Here is a 27,999-nt window from a genome sequence, read left to right as displayed (position 1 = left end):
TAGATATTCCATTAAAAATCACCCGTTTCCAGCTACAATAGTCATTTACAACATTAACAATGTCTACACTGTATTTCTGATCATCAACTTGATGTTATTTTAATGGACAAAAAAGTGTTTTTCTTTCAAAAACAAGGACATTCCTAAGTGACCCCAAACGTTTGAATGGTAGTGTATTACTGTTTGTCCCTCTTGATATGCCATAGCAACATAGCCAGTATACACTTCCTCAAAATAATTAATCTAAGATAAATAAAGAAATCTGTCATTTATTTTTATGTTTCTGCCAAGGTCTCAGACACTCTTTTAACTAAGATGTTTGGTGCAGTATTTCAAGTGAAAAAAATTGCATGAAAACTTGTCTGCATTTAATGACCAACACTTGCTCGAAGAATCCTGTACATAGTTCCCACTTGTACTAGGAGTAGACAGACCTAGTACTGTTGACCAACTACAGACGAGGGGGCATAACTTCGGCTTCCCTCAGGTAAAAATGTTGTTTGCTTGAACAGCCGAAAAAATAAACCTACCGAACACCAAAACTAACATGCGACAAGCATGCGACAGGCTTTAGAATGCTACCCGGAATCCTTGGGACGTCTCACCCCGTTGAAGTTGCCCTTTAAAATGGTTAAGGTTAATAAGGGCAGTACTTGAGTTGGACTGATAAGTGACGGTACTCATTTTGGCTTTATATTTCAGTGCAGGAGCTCCACAATACTTTGACCTAATATTCTATAAGAGGAACAGGAGCTCAAGTAGAACATTTGAGGTGCAGGTACTCAGCTCCAGTGAGCTCCTGCCCAAGTCAAAAGTAAGGGTTACGTCAGGGTTTAATGTAGGAACGTCCCAGATTGCACTAACACTTTAGAAAGTGCTTTTAGATCCAAGAGGCAGAATGAGCAAATGTGTGCGCTTATTTTAAATGGAAAATGTCAGCATTATTGTGTGGAAAAAGAGAGTAGAAATGTGTTGTTTATTTTATTGAGAAGAGAAAGAGCACGTAGGCTGCAAAGCTCCCTGAAATCAGATTAAGAGCAGCTCACCAGGTCAAACGGTTTCCAGCGGAGTCGTGCCACTGGGATTGGCAATTTATAAAGCGCAAGACTCAATTTACAAATGTGATTCATTTAAACAGCGGTGCACAGAAGCATTAGTTACAAACAGATGAGCGATGTGCTTACAAAACACAAATCAACAAGCAATGATTAAAAAATGTCTAGTTGTCCCAAAAATAAAAAATATCAAAACATACTTATTAAATAGTTTCCTTTCATTAATATATATTACTTATTTACTCTCTATAGAGTTAGTTTTTTGCTAATGTTAGTAAAGCTGTAGTCTAATACAAAAGTACTGCTTTGAATGAAGCCTCCCATGAGATAGTGACTATCTCAATACTGCCCACTAGCTTATTTTCCTTATGTCCTGCCCTCCATGATCACTGACATGTCAGGTGACAGGAAAAGACTGGTGAAAGCCATATGGTGGAAAAACCCTCCTGGTCCATTTGTGGTCATGAAGGAAAGGAGTCAAGGAAAGGGACCCATAGAGGAGTTGAGAGACAACCATCCACTGACCTGCCTAGAAAAGTTCACTTGCAATAGGAGACCACTGTTGGCTAATGCGAGACAAACACACATTTTTCACAATGTAAATAATGTAAAGTATGAGAGTACCTTGAATTACATTTTGTGTTGTGCAATGTTTTGCAAACGGTCATTATTATTGAGGATGTTGCAATATCTTTATAACACCCTGTTATTAAAAGCATCCAAATGACAATGCTATCAGTCCAACTAAGAATGGCTGATACAGCTACAGTACAGCACAAGCTTGTACCAAACACGCAATTTTCAAATCTCCATTCATTCAACATTTCCATTTTACTACATACTATCCATCAGAAGTATTTTGCAAATAAAACGTAATCGTTTCTGATATGCACATGCCCCATTGTGTAATATTAACATAGTTACAGTATAATTTCCTTGACCGAGTCACGAAAAGAGTGAAAGTGCCTGAGATGCAGTCTTTTCCAATTCCATAATGCCATCTGTGCACCAAACTATAAGCAATATACAGCAAACCAAAAGTGTTTAATCGGATTGTGAATAAGATAATTAGAGACAGGTGGCATTAAACAAATTAAATGCTGCATGCATCCAAACATGAGGCATTCAAATAGTTACACAATAATAGCTTTAGTAGAATGAATAGGAAATCCCTAGGCAATGCAGACATGGTATATAGTTAGAACTCATGGGCTGCATTTACACAGGAAGCCCAATTCTGATTTGTTTTCAATAAATTGGTCTTTTGACGAATCACATCAGATCTTTTTCAAAGCTGATCTGAGTGGTCCAAAGATCAATGAGTGAAAAAAAGCAAAAGAATTTGGCTAAAAATGCAGTCAGAGGCACAGATACTTTGTTCTAGAGTTTGTGGGATGAAACGTCAACAAATCCTCTTCTTTGGTTTAAAAATAAATAAGAAGCTTTTGAGGAAGCCTTTGGCTGGGTTTACACAGGAAGCTACTAATTGGTATTTTGACCGTCAGATCAGCTGTGAAAAAGATCTGATGTGAAAATATCAAATTGGTCAAAAGACGAATTAGTGGAAAAAATATCAGAATAGGGCTGCCTGTGTAAACGCAGCCTTAGTGTCATATCATATGACCTGTGGACATGCCTCAGCAGTAGAGATACTGAGGTCAAGTGGAGGTAAGAGGAGGGGAAACATTGGACAGGGAGAGACTATTAGATAATAAGCGATATGGTACTATCTCCACATTTCCCTCCGATAGGCTAGGGGGACTTTTAGGTGCCTAAGGGGTAGGGGGCTAAAGGTTGTTTCTGTCCAGGCCCAGAAATGTGTGGGACGGTGTCGAGGTGTTTGGGTTGTAAAGCTGTGTGCGCATACAGTAGTGATTCTACAGGGATAGGTGAGGGTAAATATCGTGTTGTGTTTTCGGGGTCTATAGAGGGAAAATATACATACATAACAGTGATAATTAGGGCCAAGAGTTTTTCCTAACCACATGACCTAATCAGGAAAAAAACTATGGGAATTACTTATAGTTTACAAACTAGGGGCCTAGAGGTATTCCAGGTGCAGTCAACACATCGGGGTGTGTGTAGAGGCCTAAGTAAACATGTTTGTACGAGACGTGTGGATCTGCCCCATCAAGATGTCCAGGACTGCATGTTGCGCAGCATAGCCTCAAAGAGCTCCATATTGGGGGCATAGGCGTGGGCCAGCTGGTCGGTCAGGCGGCTGTATAGGCTGAACGACTTGAGCTCTAGCCAGATGAAGCCGAAGCGGTCCTCGTCAAACAGGATAAAGAGGCCAGGCGTGCGCTCCGGGCTTGTGAAGCCGTGGCCGGCAATCAGGCCTGTCCCGTAGAAACTGAAATTGATGAAGAAAAAAATTATCAAGATATCCTGTTGCGTAGTCTACATGTTGCGATCCAATGTTTCAGATGGCCGGAGTGTTGTGCTTGTAACACTTGAGTTGTGTGGGTCTGACTCCCACATGGGCCACATATACTGAATACATGCATTAACTTTAAGTCCATTTGGATGAAGGAGTCTTCTAAATTACCATTATATTCTATTAGAAGTGTACATACATGTGTGAGTATCTCTTCTCACTCCGCTATGCAGCTACATTTGACAAGCACTCTTGGCTATACGAGGACATGTGCAAAACAACTTGAACATGTGTGAAATAGATGGACTCACCACATCTTGCAGGTACGGGGGTACACCTCGTTGCGGGCCATGACCCCCAGAGGCAGGACAAAGGGCTGGGCCTCCGAGGGAGCACTGCTGCTGCTGCTGGGCCCAGGCTGGCGGCTCTCTGATTGGGCTTCCATAGCCAACTCCAGACCCTCTGCCCCGTCACCATCCACAGCCCCCTTTGCAGCAGCAGCCCTCTGGGGGGCCACAGCCCCCTCTCCAACAGCAACCCCCTGGGGGGCCACAGACCCCTCTCCAACAGCAACCCCCTGGGGGGCCACATCTGGGCTCTGCGCCTCCTGCTGCGCCTCCTCATGCACCCCCAGCACCAGGCGAGACAGCTCCTCCACGCTGCGCTGGTGCTCGAGGTCCGGAAGATGCACAGGCCGATTCAGGTCCACATCGAGCGTTAGCTGGCCTGCTGGAACGTTGGGATCCCCCTGGGAGGGAGGAGAAAGGACAGGGGCATGTTCAGTAGGGGGGAAAACATTTTGAAATGGAAGAGGTACTACCCAAACATCGGTAATAGGGACGTAATAGAGACGTTTGTTTTCACAACACAACAGTAGTAGGCTTGATTACCAACAATGATGAGACAGCCTACAGGGAGGAGGTGAGGGCCCTGGGAGTGTGGTGCTAGGAAAATAACCTCTCACTCAATGTCGACAAAACAAATAGCTGATCAACGACTTCAGGAAACAGCAGATTGAGCACCTCCGTATCCATCGAAAGGGACAGCAGTGGAGAAGGTGGAAAGTTTTAAGTTCCTCTACGTACACATCACAGACAAACTGAAATGTTCCATTCACACAGACAGTGTGGTGCAGAAGGCGCAACAGTGCCTCTTCAACCTCAGGAGGCTGAAGAAATTTGGCTTGTCATCCAAAACCCTGACAAACTTTTACAGATGCACAATTGTGAGCATCTGTCAGGCATCACTGCCTGGTACAGCAACCGCAGGGCTCTCCAGAGGGTGGTGTGGTTTGTTCGATGCATCACCGGCGGCAAACTACCTTTGACCTTCCCTACAGGACCCAATGTCACAGGAAGGCCAAAAAGATCATCAAAGACAACAACCACCCGAGTCACGGCCTGTTCACTCCGCTATCATCCAGAAGGCGAGGTAAGTACAGGTGCATCAAAGTTGGGATCGAGAGACTGAATTATAATTTTTTTTATAATTGTAATTGTCTCTGGCCCCCTCCCAGTTAGGGGGAGTGATGAGCTCTACAGCAGAGTCTCACAACTCAATCGCTGGTTAAACTGTTTTCTGCCCCTCCCAAAAGATAGAATTTGTAGATAATTGGCCCTCTTTCTGGGACTCACCCACAAACAGGACCAAGCCTGACCTGCTGAGGAGTGACGGACTCCATCCTAGCTGGAGGGGTGCTCTCATTTTATCTACCAACATAGACAGGGCTCTAACTCCTCTAGTTCCACAATGAAATAGGGTGCAGACCAGGCAGCAGGCTGTTAGCCAGCCTGCCAGCATAGTGGAGTCTGCCACTAGCACAGTCAGTGTAGTCAGCTCAGCTATCACCATTGAGACCGTGTCTGTGCCTCGACCTAGGTTGGGCAAAACTAAACATGGCGGTGTTCGCCTTAGCAATTTCACTAGGATAAAGACCACCTCCATTCCTGTCATTATTGAAAGAGATCATGATACCTCACATCTCAAAATAGGGCTACTTAATGTTAGATCCCTTACTTCAAAGGCAATTATAGTCAATGAACTAATCACTGATCATAATCTTGATGTGATTGGCCTGACTGAAACATGGCTTAAGCCTGATGAATTTACTGTGTTAAATGAGGCCTCACCTCCTGGCTACACTAGTGACCATATCCCCCGTGCATCCCGCAAAGGCGGAGGTGTTGCTAACATTTACGATAGCAAATTTCAATTTACAAAAAAAAAAAGACGTTTTCATCTTTTGAGCTTCTAGTCATGAAATCTATGCAGCCTACTCAATCACTTTTTATAGCTACTGTTTACAGGCCTCCTGGGCCATATACAGCGTTCCTCACTGAGTTCCCTGAATTCCTATCGGACCTTGTAGTCATAGCAGATAATATTCTAATCTTTGGTGACTTTAATATTCACATGGAAAAGTCCACAGACCCACTCCAAAAGGCTTTCGGAGCCATCATCGACTCAGTGGGTTTTGTCCAACATGTCTCTGGACCCACTCACTGTCACAGTCATACGCTGGACCTAGTTTTGTCCCATGGAATAAATAATGTGGATATTAATGTTTTTCCTCCTAATCCTGGACTATCGGACCACCATTTTATTACGTTTGCAATTACAACAAATAATCTGCTCAGACCCCAACCAAGGATCATCAAAAGTCGTGCTATAAATTCACAGACAACACAAAGATTCCTTGATGTCCTTCCAGATTCCCTCTGTCTACCCAAGGACGCCAGAGGACAAAAATCAGTTAACCACCTAACTGAGGAACTTAATTTAACCTTGCGCAATACCCTAGATGCAGTTGCACCCCTAAAAACATTTCTCATAAGAAACTAGCTCCCTGGTACACAGAAAATACCCGAGCTCTGAAGCAAGCTTCCAGAAAATTGGAAAGGAAATGGCGCCACACCAAACTGGAAGTCTTCCGACTAGCTTGGAAAGACAGTACTGTGCAGTACCGAAGAGCCCTTACTGCTGCTCGATCATCCTATTTTTCTAACTTAATTGAGGAAAATAAGAACAATCCAAAATTCCTTTTTGATACTGTCGCAAAGCTAACTAAAAAGCAGCATTCCCCAAGAGAGGATGACTTTCACTTTAGCAGTGATAAATTCATGAACTTCTTTGAGGAAAATATTATGATTATTAGAAAGACACAATCTCTAGACACAATGATGAAAATAATCATGGCCTCTAAACCTTCAAGCTGCATACTGGACCCTATTCCAACTAAACTACTGAAAGAGCTGCTTCCTGTGCTTGGCCCTCCTATGTTGAACATAATAAACGGCTCTCTATCCACCGGATGTGTACCAAACTCACTAAAAGTGGCAGTAATAAAGCCTCTCTTGAAACAGCCAAACCTTGACCCAGAAAATATAAAAAACTAAATCGGCCTATATCGAATCTTCCATTCCTCTCAAAAATTTTAGAAAAGGCTGTTGCGCAACAACTCACTGCCTTCCTGAAGACAAACAATGTATATGAAATGCTTCAGTCTGGTTTTAGACCCCATCATAGCACTGAGACGGCACTTGTGAAGGTGGTAAATTACATTTTAATGGCATCGGACCGAGGCTCTGCATCGGTCCTCGTGCTCCTAGACCTTAGTGCTGCTTTTGATACCATCGATCACCACATTCTTTTGGAGAGATTGGAAACCCAAATTGGTCTACACGGACAAGTTCTGGCCTGGTTTAGATCTTATCTGTCGGAAAGATATCAGTTTGTCTCTGTGAAAGGTTTGTCCTCTGACAAATCAACTGTAAATTTCGGTGTTCCTCAAGGTTCCATTTTAGGACCACTATTGTTTTCACTATATATTTTACCTCTTGGGGATGTTATTCGAAAACATAATGTTAACTTTCACTGCTATGCGGATGACACACAGCTGTACATTTCAATGAAACATGGTGAAGCCCCAAAATTGCCCTTGCTAGAAGCATGTGTTTCAGACATAAGGAAGTGGATGGCTGCAAACTTTCTACTTTTAAACTCGGACAAAACACAGATGCTTGTTCTAGGTCCCAAGAAACAAAGAGATCTTCTGTTGAATCTGACAATTAATCTTAATGGTTGTACAGTCGTCTCAAATAAAACTGTGAAGGACCTCGGCGTTACTCTGGACCCTGATCTCTCTTTTGAAGAACATATCAAGACCATTTCAAGGACAGCTTTTTTCCATCTACGTAACATTGCAAAAATCAGAAACTTTCTGTCCAAAAATGATGCAGAAAAATTTATCGATGCTTTTGTCACTTCTAGGTTAGACTACTGCAATGCTCTACTTTCCGGCTAACCGGATAAAGCACTAAATAAACTTCAGTTAGTGCTAAATACGGCTGCTAGAATCCTGACTAGAACCAAAAAATTTGATCATATTACTCCAGTGCTAGCCTCTCTACACTGGCTTCCTGTCAAAGCAAGGGCTGATTTCAAGGTTTTACTGCTAACCTACAAAGCATTACATGGGCTTGCTCCTACCTCTCTCTCTGATTTGGTCCTGCTGTACATACCTACACGTACGCTACGGTCACAAGACGCAGACCTCCTAATTGTCCCTAGAATTTCTAAGCAAACAGCTGGAGGCAGGGCTTTCTCCTATAGAGCTCCATTTTTATGGAACGGTCTGCCTACCCATGTCAGAGACGCAAACTCGGTCTCAACCTTTAAGTCTCTACTGAAGACTCATCTCTTCAGTGGTTCATATGATTGAGTGTAGTCTGGCCCAGGAGTGGGAGGGTGAACGGAAAGGCTCTGGAGCAACGAACCGCCCTTGCTGTCTCTGCCTGGCCGGTTCCCCTCTTTCCACTGGGATTCTCTGCCTCTAACCCTATTACAGGGGCTGAATCACTGGCTTACTGGGGCTCTCTCATGCCGTCCCTGGAGGGGGTGCGTCACCTGAGTGGGTTGATTCACTGAAGTGGTCATCCTGTCTGGGTTGGCGGCGGCGGCCCCCCCCCCCCCCCCTTGGGTTGTGCCGTGGCGGAGGTCTTTGAAGATATCCCTCTAGTGGTGTGGGGACTGTGCTTTGGCAAAGTGGGTGGGGTTATATCCTGCCTGTTTAGCCCTGTCCGGGGGTGTCCTCGGATGGGACCACAGTGTCTCCTGACCCATCCTGTCTCAGCCTCCAGTATTTATGCTGCAGTAGTTTATGTGTCGGGGGGCTAGGGTCAGTTTGTTATATCTGGAGTACTTCTCCTGTCCTATTCGGTGTCCTGTGTGAATCTAAGTGTGCGTTCTCTAATTCTCTCCTTCTCTCTTTCTTTCTCTCTCTCGGAGGACCTAAGCCCTAGGACCATGCCCCAGGAATACCTGACATGATGACTCCTTGCTGTCCCCAGTCCACCTGGCCGTGCTGCTGCTCCAGTTTCAACTGTTCTGCCTTATTATTATTCGACCATGCTGGTCATTTATGAACATTTGAACATCTTGGCCATGTTCTGTTATAATCTCCACCCGGCACAGCCAGAAGAGGACTGGCCATCCCACATATGCTCTCTCTAATTCTCTCTTTCTTTCTCTCTCTCGGAGGACCTGTGCCCTAGGACCATGCCCCAGGAATACCTGACATGATGACTCCTTGCTGTCCCCAGTCCACCTGACTGTGCTGCTGCTCCAGTTTCAACTGTTCTGCCTTATTATTATTCGACCATGCTGGTCATTTATGAACATTTGAACATCTTGGCCATGTTCTGTTATAATCTCCACCCGGCACAGCCAGAAGAGGACTGGCCACCCCACATAGCCTGGTTCCTCTCTAGGTTTCTTCCTAGGTTTTGGCCTTTCTAGGGAGTTTTTCCTAGCCACCGTGCTTCTACACCTGCATTGCTTGCTGTTTGGGGTTTTAGGCTGGGTTTCTGTACAGCACTTTGAGATATCAGCTGATGTACGAAGGGCTATATAAATAAATTTGATTTGAAAATTTGATTTGAATTGTTAGATATTACTGCACTGATGGAGCTACAAACATAAGCATTTCACTACACCCGCAATAACATCTGCTAAGCGTGTATGTGACCAATAACATTTAATTTGGTTTTCCATTTCCAAAAACTGTTGGTTTGGAAACATTAGGGGCTAGGCGGGGTGGGAGCCCAGCCGGGGTGCGGTGGAGGTGGGGTACTCACGGTGAGCTTGGTGGCCCTGGCGCGAGGCCCATGGAAGCTGAGCATGATGATCTCCAGGCCGTGGCTGCCGTAGGTGCCTTTGAACAGGCCCGGCTGCAACAGATCAGAGGGCAGTCGTGGAGGGAGGTAGATCCGCCGGTACGTCAGGCAGTTACTGTCAGAAAATAACATTACAGCATCATCAACATTAATGAAGCCAACTAGATGGTCATTTTCCATGAAGAAAAATTGTGCGACTTGCTTCAGCTCTTTGAAAAAATATTTTTATGGTGACGGAAGAAGTTTAAAACATTTTACTTAAGTGAAGTGGTGAAATAAAGTCAAGTCTGGTCTTATAGACAATATTTACTTTAGAGTGTGGGGCAGTTGGATCACATATTTCATCACAAATAATACTACTACACTTTCAAATTATCCTACTAGAAAACCAAAGTATATACAAACTGTAATAATTACACATAAGGAATTAGAAAAGTTTATGCTATCATTTGGGGAGGGAAATACAATGGCGCCTCTAGTGGAAGAAGTTTAGAAGTTTGTTTTAGCTATATTAACTAGAGGTCTTCACGAATATACCTTAACCCGATTACCAACCAGATATATGAACAGGTCGGATGCAAAATTCTGCAGTTGACCCTCGGATCCTGGTTTGGATCAACCTCGGTGGCCATGGACCTCGGATTTGACGGAAAATATGTGAAATATTGACCAGATCCGAAATCCGAAAGACAACATCCTGATGAAAATAGGCTTAAATATCCTCTTTAAATCACATTTGCTATGCATGGCGGTTGGTTAAGTCAAAAGCGTTAAGTGCTCTCCTCTGCCTTTCAACCTCTCTTGGTCTGGATTGAGCTTTCGCTATAGCAAACTTGCAACATTGTTTCAACTGGGCCCTGACCGTTTCCCGCACCAATGAGCTCAGAACAGACATAACTGTAAATGTTCAGATGGCCTATTTTATGACTTTCTCACTGGAGATATGGGATCAGCAATAGGTTGCTATTTCACACTGAAGCACGGTGGTTACTTAGGCCTATCGAGAAGGACCCACTGGGCACAGACGTCAGTTCAACGTCTAGTTTGGATTTACATTTGGTTGAGTTGTCAACCAACAACAAATGTCACCATGTCATTGGAATTAGGTTAAAAGTTTGGTGAAAAAAAGTCTAAATTCCCTTACATTGCTTACTTTTTGCAAACCCAATCAGTTTTCCACATCATCACTTGGCTTGGGCGGTATCCAGATTTTCATAGTCATACACTACATGACCAAATATCTCATCAAATATCTCATTCCAAAATCATTGGTATTAATATGGAGTTGGTCCCCCCTTTGCTGCTATCTCCACTCTTCTGGAAGGCTTTTCACTAGATGTTGGATCAATTGCGGCGGGGACTTGCTTCCATTCAGCCACGAGCATTAGTAAGGTTGGGCACTGATGTTGGGCGATTAGGCCTGGCTCGCAGTCGGCGTTCCAATTCACCCCTAAGGTGTTTGATGGGGTTGAAGTCAGGGCTCTGTGCAGGCCAGTCAAGTTCTTCCACACCGATCTCGACAAACCATTTCTGTATGGACCTTGCTTTGTGCACAGGGGCATTGTAATGCTGAAACAGGAAAGGGCCTTCCCCAAACTGTTGCCACAAAGTTGGAAGCACAGAATCGTCTAGAATGTCATTGTATGCCGTAGCGTTAAGATTTCCCTTCACTGGAACTAAGGGGCCTAGCCCGAACCATGAAAAACAGCCTCAGACCATTATTCCTCCTCCACCAAACTTTACAGTTGGCACTATGCATTAGGGCAGGTAGCATTCTCCTGGCATCCTCCAAACCCAGATTAGTCCGTCCGACGGCCAGATGGTGAAGCACGATTCATCACTCCAGAGAACGCGTTTCCATTGCTCCAGAGTCCAATGGCGGCGAGCTTTACACCACTCCAGCCAACGCTTGGCATTGCGCATGGTGATCTTAGGCTGTGTTCGGCCATGGAAACCCATTTCATGAAGCTCCCGACTAACAGTTATTGTGCAGACGTTGTTCCAGAGGCAGTTTGGAACTCGTTAGTGAGTGTTGCAACCGAAAACCGATGATTTTTACGAGCTACGTGCTTCAGCGGTCCCGTGCTGTGAGCTTGTGTGGCCTACCACTTCATGTCTGAGCCGTTGTTGCTCCTAAATGTTTCCACTTTACAATAATAGCACTTACAGTTGACGGGGGCAGCTCTAGCAGGGCAGAAATTTGACGGACTGACTTGTTGGAAAGGTGGCATCCTATTACGGTGCCACGTTGAAAGTCACTGAGCTCTTCAGTAAGGCCATTCTACTGAAAATGTTTGTCTATGGAGATGGCATAACTGTATGCTAGATTTTATACACCTGTCAGTAATGGGTGTAACTGAAATAGCCAAATACACTAATTTGAATGGGTGTCATCATACTTTTGTATATATAGTGTACCTTCCTTCTCTTATTTTCTGGGATTTACAGTATTACTGGCATGGCACACAAGGGGGCGCTACAAATTAAAGAAAAGCCCATTGGGCCTCTATTAGTAGACTGCTAACAAAATTTGCACAACTAATAAAAAAATCACATGCTAGTTAAATGCTAACGAGCAAAAATGTAAAAACAAATTGCAAAGACAAGCAAATCCAAAGTTATACAAGCATAGCTAGAAGCTACCGAATATTATTCTCTGTGAGTTTTTATTTATTTCACCTTTATTTAACCAGGTAGGCCAGTTGAGAACAAGTTCTCATTTATAACTGCGATCTGGCCAAGATAAAGCAAAGCAGTGCGGCAAAAACAACAACACAGTTACACATGGAATAAACAAACGTACAGTCAATAACACAATAGAAAAAATCTATATACAGCGTGTGCAAATGAGGTAAGATTAGGGAGGTAAGGCAATAAATTAATGTGCAAGTAGAGATACTGTGGTGCAATGAGCAAAAAAATAAATAACAATATGGGGATGAGGTAGTTGGATGGGCTATTTACAGATGGGCTATGTACAGGTGCAATGATCTGTGAGCTGCTCTGACAGCTGATGCTTAAGGTTAGTGAGGGAGATATGAGTCTCTAGCTTCAGTGATATTTGCAATTCATTCCAGTCATTGGCAGCAGAGAACTGGAAGGATAGGCGGCCAAAGGAAGAATTGGCTTTGGGGGTGACCAGTGAAATATACCTGCTGGAGCACATGCTATGGGTGGGTGCTGCTATGGTGACCAGTGACGAATATGAAGCGAGGGCCAGCCAACGAGAGCATACAGGTCGCAGTGGTGGGTAGTATATGGGGCTTTGGTGACAAAACAGATGCCACTGTGATAGACTGCATCCAATTTGCTGAGTAGACTGTTGGAGGCTATTTTGTAAATGACATCGCCGAAGTCAAGGATTGGTAGGATAGTCAGTTTTACGAGGTTGTTTGGCAGCATGAGTGAAGGATGCTTTGTTGCGAAATAGGAAGCCGATTCTAGATTTACAATAATGGCCTACCCAGGCCAAATCCTCCCATAACCCGGGCGATGCTGGGACAATTGTGCGCTGCCCTAAGAGACTCCCGATCGGTTGATATACAGTGCCTTGCGAAAGTATTCGGCCCCCTTGAACTTTGCGACCTTTTGCCACATTTCAGGCTTCAAACATAAAGATATAAAACTGTATTTTTTTGTGAAGAATCAACAACAAGTGGGACACAATCATGAAGTGGAACGACATTTATTGGATATTTCAAACTTTTTTAACAAATCAAAAACTGAAAAATTGGGCATGCAAAATTATTCAGCCCCCTTAAAGTTAATACTTTGTAGCGCCACCTTTTGCTGCGATTACAGTTGTAAGTCGCTTGGGGTATGTCTCTATCAGTTTTGCACATCGAGAGACTGAAATTTTTTCCCATTCCTCCTTGCAAAACAGCTCGAGCTCAGTGAGGTTGGATGGAGAGCATTTGTGAACAGCAGTTTTCAGTTCTTTCCACAGATTCTCGATTGGATTCAGGTCTGGACTTTGACTTGGCCATTCTAACACCTGGATATGTTTATTTTTGAACCATTCCATTGTAGATTTTGCTTTTGTTTTGGATCATTGTCTTGTTGGAAGACAAATCTCCGTCCCAGTCTCAGGTCTTTTGCAGACTCCATCAGGTTTTCTTCCAGAATGGTCCTGTATTTGGCTCCATCCATCTTCCCATCAATTTTAACCATCTTCACTGTCCCTGCTGAAGAAAAGCAGGCCCAAACCATGATGCTGCCACCACCATGTTTGACAGTGGGGATGGTGTGTTCAGCTGTGTTGATTTTACGCCAAACATAACGTTTTGCATTGTTGCCAAAAAGTTCAATTTTGGTTTCATCTGACCAGAGCACCTTCTTCCACATGTTTGGTGTGTCTCCCAGGTGGCTTGTGGCAAACTTTAAACGACACTTTTTATGGATATCTTTAAGAAATGGCTTTCTTCTTGCCACTCTTCCATAAAGGCCAGATTTGTGCAATATACGACTGATTGTTGTCCTATGGACAGAGTCTCCCACCTCAGCTGTAGATCTCTGCAGTTCATCCAGAGTGATCATGGGCCTCTTGGCTGCATCTCTGATCAGTCTTCTCCTTGTATGAGCTGAATGTTTAGAGGGACGGCCAGGTCTTGGTAGATTTGCAGTGGTCTGATACTCCTTCCATTTCAATATTATCGCTTGCACAGTGCTCCTTGGGATGTTTAAAGCTTGGGAAATCTTTTTGTATCCAAATCCGGCTTTAAACTTCTTCACAACAGTATCTCGGACCTGCCTGGTGTGTTCCTTGTTCTTCATGATGCTCTCTGCGCTTTTAAACGGACCTCTGAGACTATCACAGTGCAGGTGCATTTATACGGAGACTTGATTACACACAGGTGGATTGTATTTATCATCATTAGTCATTTAGGTCAACATTGGATCATTCAGAGATCCTCACTGAACTTCTGGAGAGAGTTTGCTGCACTGAAAGTAAAGGGGCTGAATAATTTTGCACGCCCAATTTTTCAGTTTTTGATTTGTTAAAAAAGTTTGAAATATCCAATAAATGTCGTTCCACTTCACGATTGTGTCCCACTTGTTGTTGATTCTTCACAAAAAAATACAGTTTTATATCTTTATGTTTGAAGCCTGAAATGTGGCAAAAGGTCACAAAGTTCAAGGGGGCCGAATACTTTCGCAAGGCACTGTAAGTAATCTTTTTTTATTCTTAATAAAGTAGCAAACATTTCTAAAAAACTGTTTTCACTTTGTCATTATGGGTTATTGTGTATAGATTGAAGAGGGAAAAACATATTTTAATCAATTTTAGAACAAAATGTGGAAAAAGTCAAGGGGTCTGAATACTTTTGGTTGATTCAGTTTTTGCCCAGTGGGGAGAGGGTTGGGGTCATTTTTCAAATGCAGTGAGGAACTATTGTCATTTGCAATGGATGTAAAACACTCTGTTGACCTTCGGTGTGAGGTGATGAAAAAAATATTTTGAGAAGTTCCGCAGCTCAGAAATACTAGGCTCAGTCATCCCCAGATAGGAACTTCAATAGGCCTACATTTGCACACAGGATAGGTACTTCTACGAGTGCTGAAGTAAAATATCCCATATAAAAAAAAGATACATTAACAAACAAAGGGCAAAGAATTCACACAATGATGCGCACGAATTAGCGGAAGACAGAGCGCATTCTGGAGAAAGATGCACCTATAGTGAGTCTTCGCCACACACCCATTCCCTTCTTCTTGTGTCGACATTTTAAATTAGGGATGTAATTTATGACAGGTCCAGAACAGAGGCACCTAATGGATGAAGAGATGAATGCAAAGATAAGATATGGAATGTGAATAAATTGACATTTTCGGTCAAATGGGAGTTGTGAATGTGTTGTGTAAGTCAGTATGTCCTTCTTTACTCCACACAAAGAATGTTTTAAATCAAAAGAAAGTCGTCTCCAATCCTACTTTCGGGTTATAGTCAAGAAATTTTTGAAAATTCCTTGGTTCTAGTAGGTGGCGAGCACAGAATTTTAGCCTACAGACCAGTACTAAAGATAAAAGATAACTACAGGCAGTGGTAGGCGAGTTTAGTTGTTTGGCATAATAGCTCTTATGTGCTGCCCCATTGTTATAATTTGAAGGTTCCATGGCAGCTAATTCAACAGTGGGAAGTCAGCTAAATTAGGTGATGCGGTTACTTAAACAGCTGTACCTCTTGATTAGTAGTATCATTATTTTCTGAGAAGTAGAACAAGATGCATAGCCTTTAAGTTTTTGTTAGTATGCATAGCAATGCATAACCTCCTACAAACAGCTGTAAAATAATTCTGTTCTGATTCCAGATTTGAATAGCAGAGAAGTAGAGGAAGATTTAATACGTTAAAAGTTGTCTGACTTGTTGGGGGAGTGGTAAAAACAGCAGTTCTTTGGAAAAAGTTAGATTTTTTTTAAATGCAGTTACTAAAACAGCTGTACGGTTAAATCCGTACTGGATATTTTTTTTCCGCGAACAGATTTGAATAGCAGAGAAGACGAAGATGTCATAGCCTCCAACGTTTTGTGTAACCTGTTTGGAAAGAGGTCAAACATTCAGCTGTTTATAAAAAGTTTGAAAAAGTTGTTGATGTGGTTTTACATTCAGGTTAGAAACGCAGAAAAGTAGAAGTAGTACCCGCAAAACACCTCAACAGTGAAGAGGCGACTTCGGGATGCTGGCCTTCTAGGCAGAGTTGCAAAGAAGAAGCCATATCTCAGACTGGCCAATACAAATAAAAACGATTAAGATGGGCAAAAGAACACAGACACTGGACAGAGGAACTCTGCCTAGTAGGTCAGCATCCCGGAGTCACCTCTTCACTGTTGACGTTGAAACTGGTGTTTTGCGGGTACTATTTAATGAAGCTGCCAGTAGAGGACTTGTGAAGCGTCTGTTTCTCAAACTAGACACTCTAATGTACTTGTCCTCTTGCTCACTTGTGCACCGGGGCCTTCCACTCCTATTTCTATTCTGGTTAGAGACAGTTTGCACTGTTCTGTGAAGGGAGTAGTACACAGCGTTGTACGACATCTTCAGTTTCTTGGCAATTTCTCGCATGGAATAGCCTTCATTTCTCAGAACAATAATAGACTGATGAGTTTCAGAGGAAAGTTATTGCCAAGAAACTGAAGATATCGTACAACGCTGCGTACTACTCCATTAACCGAACAGTGCAAACTGGCCCTAACCAGAATAGAAAGAGGAGTGGGAGGCCCCGGTGCACAAGTGAGCAAGAGGACAAGTACATTAGAGTGTCTAGTTTGAGAAACAGATGCCTCACAAGACCTCAACGGGCAGCTTCATGAAGTGTGTAACCATCACAGGAGTGATAGTTGCTGATAATGGGCCTATGTACCCCTGTATAGATAATCCATTAAAAATCAGCCTTTTCCAGCTACAATAGTCATTTACAACATTAACAATGTCTACACTGCATTTCTGATCAATTTTATATGATTTTAGTGGACAATTTTTTTGTTGCTTTTCTTTCAAAAACAAGGACATTTCTAAGTGACCCCAAACTTTTGAACGGTAGCACACACACACACACACACACACACACACACGAGAGAGAGAAAGATATCTGGCCACGGACCCCCTGCAGTACCTGCACACACCCCTGACCCAATTTTGGGAACCCCTGGACTATGTCATAAGGAAAACCTACTCATATTGGCTTGTGTAGATGAACTTCATGAGTATGAGCTCCTGCATGTGCTCATGGAAGATGTCCTCCAGTGTCCTCCCCCACTCCTCCTCAAGCCACGTCCGGAACTCCTGCCAACAGAACATCAAAAACCCACGGTCATGCCCACTTACCGATTTGCCCCAATCCCCTATCGAAATCAACTGTCATCACAGTATCTATCCTGTAACAATGCATAGCAGTCACTCTTGCCTGCTTGATAATCATTTACCATCTGCTGAATGACTTGATTCAACACAAATCTTAGACAATCGGAACACTTTCAGTATGATAACTTTGAGGTTAAATGTGTTTGCAAAAAGTGCTATACAAATATGTGATTGATTAATTAATTAATTTGACAGATACTGAGTTGCCTCAGCCATGTGAGAACAATATACAAACTGTTGCGAAGTTACAAGAGATCGTTCTCCCCTCCTCACCTCCTGCCTCCCCCCTGGCATGCGGTGGTGGTCTGTCTGGTTGCACTTGGTCGAGAACTCGTCCTTCTTCCCAGTCTGGAAATAGGAGAAGACATCCCATCTTAAATCACAAAGCCATGGAAGACAGGGGACTACTTCACCACACAGTGAGTGCACCGGCTTACACATTACAAAAGGATAACATCAGTGATGATTATGACTATTTAAGCACAATAAGCGCATCATTATTTCCCTTATTATATATTATATATTATCGATTAATCAGTTGTGTTGTCGGTCTCACCTAACAGTCCCTCTTATGGGCACTACAAAGTTGGAAAAGCAACAAAAACTGGTGACAAAAGACATACAACATTTTAAAGTAGTTGACTGGGTGGGACTTGCTGGTTCAAAGAATGCCATCCAGGTCAGTAGATCAGTTAAATTATACTCCTGAGCAAACATTAAAGGGGAAATCCACAGTTGCAACATCCATTTTTTTAACTTATAAATGAATGATACAGTATATACTAATTGATTGAAATAGAACTTAGAAATGACTCGCAAGCTTAGTTCAACTGTCAAACCCAATCAGAACCCAAAATATCAGCTTGTTTATGTAAACATAAACAAATACCGTATAGACTCAAAATATGGTTAACACCATAATTTCGATACTGTGGATATTGTCCTTGCATCAATAGCTCATGAATTTAAGAGTGGTTACATTTCTCCAGGCCTATCCCTCAGATTTTTGCCAACTGCAGATTGCCCCTCTAAAAAGAACTGCAGGTGGCTGTACAATAAATCACCAATGTTGGTTTTACGCCCATTCAAAACACAAAAGAAGAAAATGGACTCACTTGGACGTCCCCCTTGTGAGGGCCCTTGTGTCCGTACATACACTCCACTGCTGCCTTGTTGCTCTCCAACATGTGGATGCGGAAGAGTGGCCGCCGCCTCATGGGATCCTCGACCCGAGGGTCGTGGGGGGGCAGATACATCCAGCCAAGGATGAATAGCCCGTCAACCTGGAGAGGGATGGTGTAGTAGAGAAGTAAAGAGAGAGAAGAAAAGGAAAAAGTGATCACCACCTAGCACAAATAAAATGTTTTGATGGGAAAAGACTCATTTCTACAACAAGGTGGGCTGAACAATTTAAAATACACTTTTTATTTATTTAAATGTGACAAAGAAGGAACACAATAGTGTGTGTTCTGATTACATACCACCACGTTGAGCAGCCCTCCGTACGGCCCTATGTCAGGCTGCCAAAGACCCAGGATGTGTCTGTATGGGTGCAGCACTGCAACACAACAGTGCAACAAAGGGTTAAACACTAAGTGGTGAACAGTTCAATCACAGGGTATCACAGCAATACATAACAGAATTTAGACTGAGAAACTGATGACAACTTAACATACCATAGTCGAGGTCTGGCCTTAACTCATGGACAGCAGATATGGCAGAGGGGACACATTGTTATTGTACTCACATGAGAAGACGGGTGACACGTGAAGTTATATCAAGGGCATGGTTTCCATTGTTCCAAAAGAGTGCATGATGTAGACAAATTAAACAGGGCGCTGTCACCAAGCACTAACCATGTTGACAAGCATGTTAAATGCACACATCACACATACAGTGATTTTTTTCAGTACCAGTTTTAGTCGTCAGATGTCCCAGTTAAAGGTAAGGGGCAAAGTGCATTCACTTCAAAACCACATCACACAGTCAGTAAACAAATGGTATATGTCACAACCGGCTGCAATAACATAAAACAAGTCCGTATGGGAGTCAGTCACACACTAGCACACGCGTGTCGAGACAGTCAGGTCAGGCTTGTGCAACAGTATATACAGTGCTTGTACATGTCCCTGTAGTTCATATGCTGATAGTTTATACAGTAACAATCAAAAGTTTGGACACGCCTACTCATTCCATTTTTGTAAATGTTTTACTATTTTCTACATTGTAGAATAATAGTGAAGACATCAAAACTATGAAATAACACATATGGAATCATGTAGTAACCAAAAAAAAAAGTGTTAAACAAATCAAAATATATTTTATATTTGAGATTCTTCAAAGTAGCCATCCTTTGCCTTGATGATGCTTTGCACACTCTTGGCATTCTCTCAACCAGCTTCATTTGGAATGCTTTTCCAACAGTCTTGAAGGAGTTCCCACATATGCTGAGCACTTGTTGGCTGCTTTTCCTTCACTCCGCGGTCCAACTCATCCCAAACCATCTCAATTGGGTTGAGGTTGGGTGATTGTGGAGGCCAGGTCATCTGATGCATCACTATCCTTCTTGGTCAAATAGCCCTTACACAGCCTGGAGGTGTGTTGGGTCATTGTCCTGTTGAAAAACAAATAATAGTCCCACTAAGCGCAAGCCAGATGGGATGGCATATCGCTGCAGAATGCTGTGGTAGCCATGCTGGTTAAGTGTGCCTTGAATTTTAAATAATTCACAGACAGTGTCACCAGCAAAGCACTCCCACACCATCACACCTCTTCCTCCAAGTTTCACAGTGGGAACCACACATGCGGAGATCATCCGTTCACCTACTCTGCAAAAAAACTCTAATTTGGACTCCACCGGTCGAATGTCCATTGCTCGTGTTCCTTGGCCCAAGCAAGTCTCTTCTTATTATTGGTGTCCTTTAGTAGTGGTTTCTTTGTAGCAATTTGACCATTAAAGGCATGATTCACACATTCTCCTCTGAACAGTTGATGTTGAGATGTGTGTTACTTGATCTCTGTGAAGCATTTATTTGGGCTGCAATTTCTGAGGCTGGTAACTCTAACGAACTTATCCTCTGCAGCAGAGGTAACTCTGGGTCTTCCTTTCCTGTGGCGGTCCTCATGAGAGCCAGTTTCATCATAGCGCTTGATGTTTTTTTTAAAGTTCCGGATTGACAGACCTACAATGTAGAAAATAGTCTAAATAAATAAAAACCCTGGAATGAGTAGGTGTGTCCAAACTTTGGACTAGTATGGATATATACACATACTGAACAAATATATAAATGCAACATGCAACAATTTCAACGATTTTACTGAGTTACAGTTCATAAGGAAATCAGTCAATTGAAATAAATAAATTAGGCCCTAATCTATGGATTTCACATGACTGGGCTGGCGCGCAGCATTGAGTGGACCTGTGAGGGCATAAGCCCAGCCAATCAGAATGAGTTCTTCCCCACAAGCGGGCTTTATTACAGAAATACTCCTCAGTTTCATCAGCTGTTCGGGTGGCTGGTCTCAGATGATCCCGCAGGTGAAGAAGCCAGATGTTGAGGTCCTGGGTTTGGCGTGGTTACACGTGGTCTGCGGTTGTGAGGCTGGTTGGACGTACTGCCAAATTCTCTAAAATGGCGTTGGAGACAGCTTACAGTAGAGAAATGAACATTCAATTCTCTGGCAACAGCTTTGGTGGAGATTACTGAAGGCAGCATGGCAATTGCACTCTCTCTCAAAACTTGAGACATCTGTGGCAATGGATGGATCTTGGCAAATGAGAAATGCTCACTAAAAGGGATGTAAACAAATTGGTGCACAAAATCTGAGAGAAAAAAGCTTTTTGTTCATATGGAACTTTTCTGGGATATTTTATTTCAGCTCATGAAACATGGGACCAACACTTGTTTATATTTAAATTCAGTATATATCCATATTTCTGTCCATCCTTCCATCTAGTCTGTTCAGTGTCCCGTCTGTATCAGTCTTTCTGGCGTCTAATGTCTCTAATGTCTCTTCCATCTAATGTCTCCGTCCGTCTGTATTTCCAGCGTTGAAACATTTGTAAAAAAATAAAAAAATAAAAAATGTATAAAAAAATAAACCTTTTTCGTGGTATCCAATTGTTTTTAGTAGTTACTATCTTGTCTCATCGCTACAACTCCCGTACGGGCTCGGGAGAGACGAAGGTTGAAAGTCATGCGTCCTCCGATACACAACACAACCCATCCAACCTGGAAGCCAGCCGCACCAATGTGTCGGAGGAAACACCGTGCACATGGCAACCTTGGTTAGCGTGCACTGCGACCGGCCCGCCACAGGAGTCGCTGGTGCGCGATGAGTCAAGGATATCCCTACCGGCCAAGCCCTCCCTAACATGGACGACGCTAGGCCAATTGTGCGTCGCCCCACAGACCTCCCGGTCGCGGCCGGTTACGACAGAGCCTGGGCGCGAACCCAAGGTCTCTAGTGGCACAGCTGGTGCTGCACTACAGCGCCCTTAACCACTGCGCCACCTGGGAGGCCTCGTTGAAACATTTTAGTGAACAATTGAAACACCTCTTACATGTGTGAGGTGGTTTCTATATTGGTGGTAAAGAGAGAGAGAAGGGGAGCGGCAGACACATAGGGTCCCGGAGCACACCACTGGTACCACCACTGAGGGAAGAAGGGGAAGTGGGAGCCAGAAGAGAGAGATTAGACAGAGGGAAACAAAAAGAGAGCTTGAAAGGACCTTGAGGATCGAGAAACACCTAGCCTGTCTTAGTCGTAGTACAGGGTTTGTTATCAATGACCAACCACACAATACTACAACCATACCCAACCTACCCCTAATCCTGTAAAAGGCCTGATAATGTCATGACGTAGATGCTGAGTAGGCACCATCTACACCCCAAGGAGCAATTTCCCACATGCAATCTTGAGATGACCCATACAGCTACAAAAAGGCATGAATATCCCTCCAAGGGTGCTAACCACTGGAAAGTGTTTAACAGCAGCCCCTGTCCAGATGAGTTCGAGGCTAGTCAAGATGCTGGAATTTGGAGGAAGAAACCATCATCAATGGTTTGCAGAAAGTGACAGTTTGTGGTATTATTCCTGGACCTTCAATGCACAAGTGACCCTAGCGTGACTTGGTTTAATTAGTCAGTGTGGAAAAAGATGCCTATTGTAGTCTGTATTGTAGTTTTTCCAGGTCAGGTCACAGGGTCTGGTCAGGAAAAACTTAAAGTCCCAATAATATACACTGCTCAAAAAAATAAAGGGAACACTAAAATAACACAACCTAGATCTGAATGAATTAAATATTCTTATTAAATACTTTTTTCTTTACATAGTTGAATGTGCTGACAACAAAATCACACAAAAAATATAAATGGAAATCAAATGTATCAACCCATGGAGGTCTGGATTTGGAGTCACACTCAAAATGAAAGTGTAAAACCACACTACAGGCTGATCCAACTTTGATGTAATGTCCTTAAAACAAGTCAAAATGAGGCTCAGTAGTGTGTGTGGCCTCCATGTGCCTGTATGACCTCCCTACAACACCTGGGCATGCTCCTGATGAGGTGGCGGATGGTCTCCTGAGGAATCTCCTCCCAGACCTGGACTAAAGCATCCGCCAACTCCTGGACAGTCTGTGGTGCAACGTGGCGTTGGTGGATGGAGCGAGACATGATGTCCCAGATGTGCTCAATTGGATTCAGGTCTGGGGAACGGGCGGGCCAGTCCATAGCATCAATGCCTTCCTCTTGCAGGAACTGCTGACACACTCCAGCCACATGAGGTCTAGCATTGTCTTGCATTAGGAGGAACCCAGGGCCAACCGCACCAGCATATGGTCTCACAAGGGGTCTGAGGATCTCATCTCGGTACCTAATGGCAGTCAGGCTACCTCTGGCGAGCACATGGAGGGCTGTGCGGCCCCCCAAAGAAATGCCACCCCACACCATGACTGACCCACTGCCAAACCGGTCATGCTGGCATGGATGTTGCAGGCAGCAGGCATTCTCCACGGCGTCTCCAGACTCTGTCACGTCTGTCACATGTGCTCAGTGTGAACTTGCTTTCATCTGTGAAGAGCACAGGGCGCCAGTGGCGAATTTGCCAATCTTGGTGTTCTCTGGCAAATGCCAAACGTCCTGCACGGTGTCGGGCTGTAAGCACAACCCCCACCTGTGGACGTCATACCACCCTCATGGAGTCTGTTTCTGACTGTTTGAGCAGACACATGCACATTTGTGGCCTGCTGGAGGTCATTTTGCAGGGCTCTGGCAGTGCTCCTCCTGCTCCTCTTTGCACAAAGGCGGAGGTAGCGGTCCTGCTGCTGGGTTGTTGCCCTCCTACGGCCTCCTCCACGTCTCCTGATGTACTGGCCTGTCTCCTGGTAGCGCCTCCATGCTCTGGACACTACGCTGACAGCCACAGCAAACCTTCTTGCCACAGCTCGCATTGATGTTCCATCCTGGATGAGCCACTTGTGTGGGTTGTAGACTCCGTCTCATGCTACCACTAGAGTGAAAGCACCGCCAGCATTCAAAAGTGACCAAAACATCAGCCAGGAAGCATAGGAACTGAGAAGTGGTCTGTGGTCACTACCTGCAGAACCACTCCTTTATTGGGGGTGTCTTGCTAATTGCCTATAATTTCCACCTGTTGTCTATTCCATTTGCACAACAGCATGTGAAATGTATTGTCAATCAGTGTTGCTTCCTAAGTGGACAGTTTGATTTCACAGAAGTGTGATTGACTTGGAGTTACATTGTGTTGTTTAAGTGTTCCCTTTATTTTTTTGAGCAGTGTATTTTGGATGTTTTAGTTAGAGTGGCTGAATCCCAAATCACCCCCTTGCCCCTTCACAAGTGATAACATATAACTCACTAGTGATCAGCTAATATTGTCGCCATCAAACTATTCTTGATTTAATCTTGTTTTTACATATACTAAATAACATGTGCGAAATGTTTTATTTAGAATGGGCCATTATCAAGCACCTGTCTCGAAACAGGGGCAGCAGGAAAACATACATGTCATCTATGCACTTAAATAGCGAATGGAGGATGCTTTTCCCATTGTTAATTTTCATACCAGCCAGGTAGGCTATACTCCTGTAGGCCTAGCCTATAGAAAGCTGATGGGATCCTACTCTTTTTTAGAGGCCATCACTCTGTTTTCTCACGCAATTACATAGCCTATAGAAATGTTGCGCAAGATGAGCTCATAGGCTCTCATCACGTGTTTGATTAGATTTTCTATTATATTTGCATTGCTGTCAAAGTGATTAGAGGGACAATAGAGTGCAGAGGACCAGGCAGTAAGCAAGTTTGGTAAGCTACTAATGACCATCAGCAGCATCAGAGCTTGGAAAAGCCTAATTATCGTGACTAAACAGTCACTTGGAATTTGCCTGCCTTCATGACTCGTGACCGCTGGTGTGGCGGTAATACTGTCACCGCAACAGCCCTAGGTGTTCCTAATTATAAGCCACCTGAATTGTTTGTCTGATTTCACAACGTGACACATGTAACAGAGGAAATACCAGTAGAGACTGCTGAGGGGAGGAGGGCGTATAATAAAGGCTGGAATGGAGCGTAATGGCTGGAATGGAGTGAATAGAATGGTATCAAACACATGGAAACTGTGTTTGATACCATTCCATTCACTCCATTCTGGACATTATTATGAGTCGTCCTCCCCTCAGCAGCCTCCACTGTTAAATACCTCCCAAATGAAATGTTTAACTGTTACAGAGGTCTAAATCTTGTAAAACAACAGGGGGGTTAGTTCATTTGAATATCATACTAAATGTATTATTTAAAAGTGGACCATGAATTGCATCATTCAAGTCAGGAGTGTGTCCCGAAGTTTATGGGTCTATTGATCCCCTCGCCACTCTCTGGAAGTCACCCTCTGAGTTTCGTCAGCAACATGGTACAATGAAGGACCCCCCGAGCGAGTTGGTAGGGGTGAGGGAGTGGGTTGGGTTTTACAGAGAGACTCACGTTTGGCATAGAGCTCCCGACTGGACACACCCACCACTTCTATCTTGCGCAGGTCTTCCCTCATGCCAAACTCTGTGGGAGAGAGATAGAGACAGACCATAGAGATAGATAGATGACTCATCTTTGTATCTGTGCCATTATATAAATTGACTACTCCATTTTGAAGTAGTAAATGTACTTCTTTACAATTGGCTAATCCCTCCTGATGACCCAGTTGGACATGACTCCAACAGGGTCACCAGGAGGGATCAGCCAATGAAGTTGGAAGTCCCACCTATTTGCCTCCATTAAAATAGTGGAAGCCCTCAACAGCTCTGCCCATGCCAATATGGACTTTTGGCCACTCCCCAGTGGCCTCTATCATTCTCTATAAAAACAGACATGTGACACTGAAGGACAAAGTAGGTTGTGACAGTACCCTGGTCAAAGCTAATTGTGCATACAGATCTAGTGACCAGGCAACTGTGCAAAACATGATGGCATGACAATAAAAGTCAAGCGTTGGCTAAAGCAGGGGTTCCCAAACTTTTTAACTCGAGGTGCCCCCTTCCAGCATTGTGGAACATCCCGCGCCCCCACGTCTATTTCTATGGGCACAAGCACTGTTCATGACACAAAATGTTCACTTTTAAAACTAATTTTGTTGCAATTCTATACATATTGGCATGTCTGTGTATATTCATGTGATATTTGAGTGATTAAAAATGACAACAATATATATGGGCTAAAAAAACTAAGTAAAAAAATGTTAGCTGACATGGGCTTGTTGATCTGGACATTTCTGACAAGTTATAAAACAGCTCTCTAAGCTATGCAGTGAAAACAATGTGGGGGGACCCCGCGGCCACCCTGCCGACCCACAGTTTGGGAACCACTGGGCTTAAACACATTCAGATCAAGCCCCCCAGTCTTGTATGAGATATGCACATCCCACATTTCAAAAGCAATACTGACCCAATAATGGATTGGATACTACGAACGTAGTAAGAAAAATCTAAATCCAATACATGGTGTATACCAGGCAAATTCAAATCTAGACCTTGAAGCCAATTCATTCTTCCCCTCTAATCAAGGACTGATTTGGACCTGGGACACCAGATGGGTGCAATAATTATAAGGTAAGTCAAAACCAGCAGTACTCTGGACCTCCGATTTGAATAATTGACAGGAGGTAGCGCTACATGAACCCTTTTACAGTAATTTATGTCTATGGGTTATGATATTTAGATAGGGTTGTAGAAGACAAGGATAGTTGAGGCAATGTAGTCTTTCATAATGGTGTGTTCAAAGCAAAGGTTGGAACAGTGCATTGCATAACAGCAATCAACAAAGTTCCTTCTCGGTGCCCGTAGACTGGTCGATAAGAAAGCTTTCAGAAAACCAACAACAACGCAATACCCGGACCCTTCCCTGGCCCAACCTATAGACTTACCTACGTCCCAAATCATATAGGCTACTGTCAATTCCCGTTTGATAAAACGCCACATTTAGCATAGGACATGATAGAAGAATATCTGCAATGATGAGCGATCACCGCATTATTTACCCTCCGTGCATCGCCTTCTCCAGATGGTTTCTGTGCTGAGGATTTGCCTGAATGTCTTGCAGACGAGCGCAAGGTTTGGAAGCTCTGTGCCCGGCAGCGAGGAGAATATTCCCACCAAAAGCTCTGGGGGCAGATCCAACAGGGACTGCGGGTTCGGTGGTCCGGTGCTTGCACTTTGCCCATACGAAAGTCTGACATTTGCACGACCACATTCAGCAGTGGCTTCGTGGGCCACACTCGGCCCTGCCGCGGCCGAGGGGTTTTCGGGGCCGCCAGTGACGGCTTGTGTCTTGCCCACAATCCGCACCCCTTCCTCGTCGTCCATGTCGGAGTCGCTTCCCTGGTCCTGTTGATTATGCCGCTGTCGCCGCCTGCACCTCCGCGACTGACCCACTCCGCAGAGCCTGGCACACACAGCCATCCGTAGTAGTCACCAAAAGGGTAACATTACATCACCACAACAACTGTACTAGCTGCAGTTTCGATTATCTCCCCCGTCCTTGCGTGCCTGGGCGGAAACCTATGACGCAAAGTTGACGTAGCTACGTAGGGACTTCCAATTGAATTGTCAACCAGGTTTCAACCAGATAAACGTGGATATACTGTATATCTATGCATTTTACATGCGTTGTAAATGCGTGATGGAATGTAGTAATATCTGTCTAAATACAATTTACCTAGATGCGGAAAAAAACGTTAGTCAGGAGTCAAACGCGTTATCAATTTGACATAACATTAGTCGAGGTCATGCCACCGGGAATTAATAAGTTTAGCCAATTCGAGGGGCATTTGCTACGAAGGATCAACATTTATGGAATCCGGACACGGCTGACGTATTTGTTGAATTGTTGTTTTATGCTTTATTTTCCTTTCGTGTGAAAATCTGAGAGTAGAATAGCATCGGGCTTCTTCCGACAGTCCTCGTTCCTTTTACCCCGTAAATCTGTCATCATCCATACATTTTTATTATGAAAACCGGTCTCTTTT

General features: G+C 43.7%; 1 protein-coding gene across 1 annotated transcript; it reads right to left on the bottom strand.

Annotated features, from left to right (window-relative positions):
- Window positions 1-968: 968 nt before the first annotated feature.
- On the bottom strand, window positions 969-27,997 carry LOC110497588 (F-box only protein 31). Its single transcript, XM_021573777.2, has 9 exons — window positions 27,013-27,997; window positions 25,467-25,538; window positions 18,945-19,021; window positions 18,579-18,746; window positions 17,737-17,811; window positions 17,276-17,385; window positions 9,567-9,720; window positions 3,744-4,180; window positions 969-3,408 (listed from the first exon to the last, which is right to left on the bottom strand). The coding sequence occupies exons 1-9, from the start codon at window positions 27,431-27,433 to the stop codon at window positions 3,186-3,188; spliced, it is 1,737 nt and encodes a 578-aa protein (XP_021429452.1). The 5' UTR covers window positions 27,434-27,997; the 3' UTR covers window positions 969-3,185.
- Window positions 27,998-27,999: the final 2 nt, after the last annotated feature.

This window comes from Oncorhynchus mykiss, chromosome 2, assembly GCF_013265735.2.
Source record: "Oncorhynchus mykiss isolate Arlee chromosome 2, USDA_OmykA_1.1, whole genome shotgun sequence".
Classification (NCBI taxonomy): Eukaryota; Metazoa; Chordata; class Actinopteri; order Salmoniformes; family Salmonidae; genus Oncorhynchus; species Oncorhynchus mykiss.
The sequence above is the reverse complement of the archived record's forward strand: the minus strand, read 5'-3'. Positions and strand labels throughout refer to the sequence as shown.

Bases quoted from the DNA above. Each gene is read 5' to 3' on its own strand.
- LOC110497588 (XM_021573777.2), bottom strand. From the start codon at position 27,433: ATGGCTGTGTGTGCCAGGCTCTGCGGAGTGGGTCAGTCGCGGAGGTGC. The intron at 17,386-17,736 runs GTGAGGAGGGGA...TTCTGTTGGCAG, and splicing joins TGCCAGGGGGGAGGCAGGAG to GAGTTCCGGACGTGGCTTGA. The intron at 3,409-3,743 runs GTGAGTCCATCT...CATCAATTTCAG, and splicing joins CCCCGTACCTGCAAGATGTG to TTTCTACGGGACAGGCCTGA.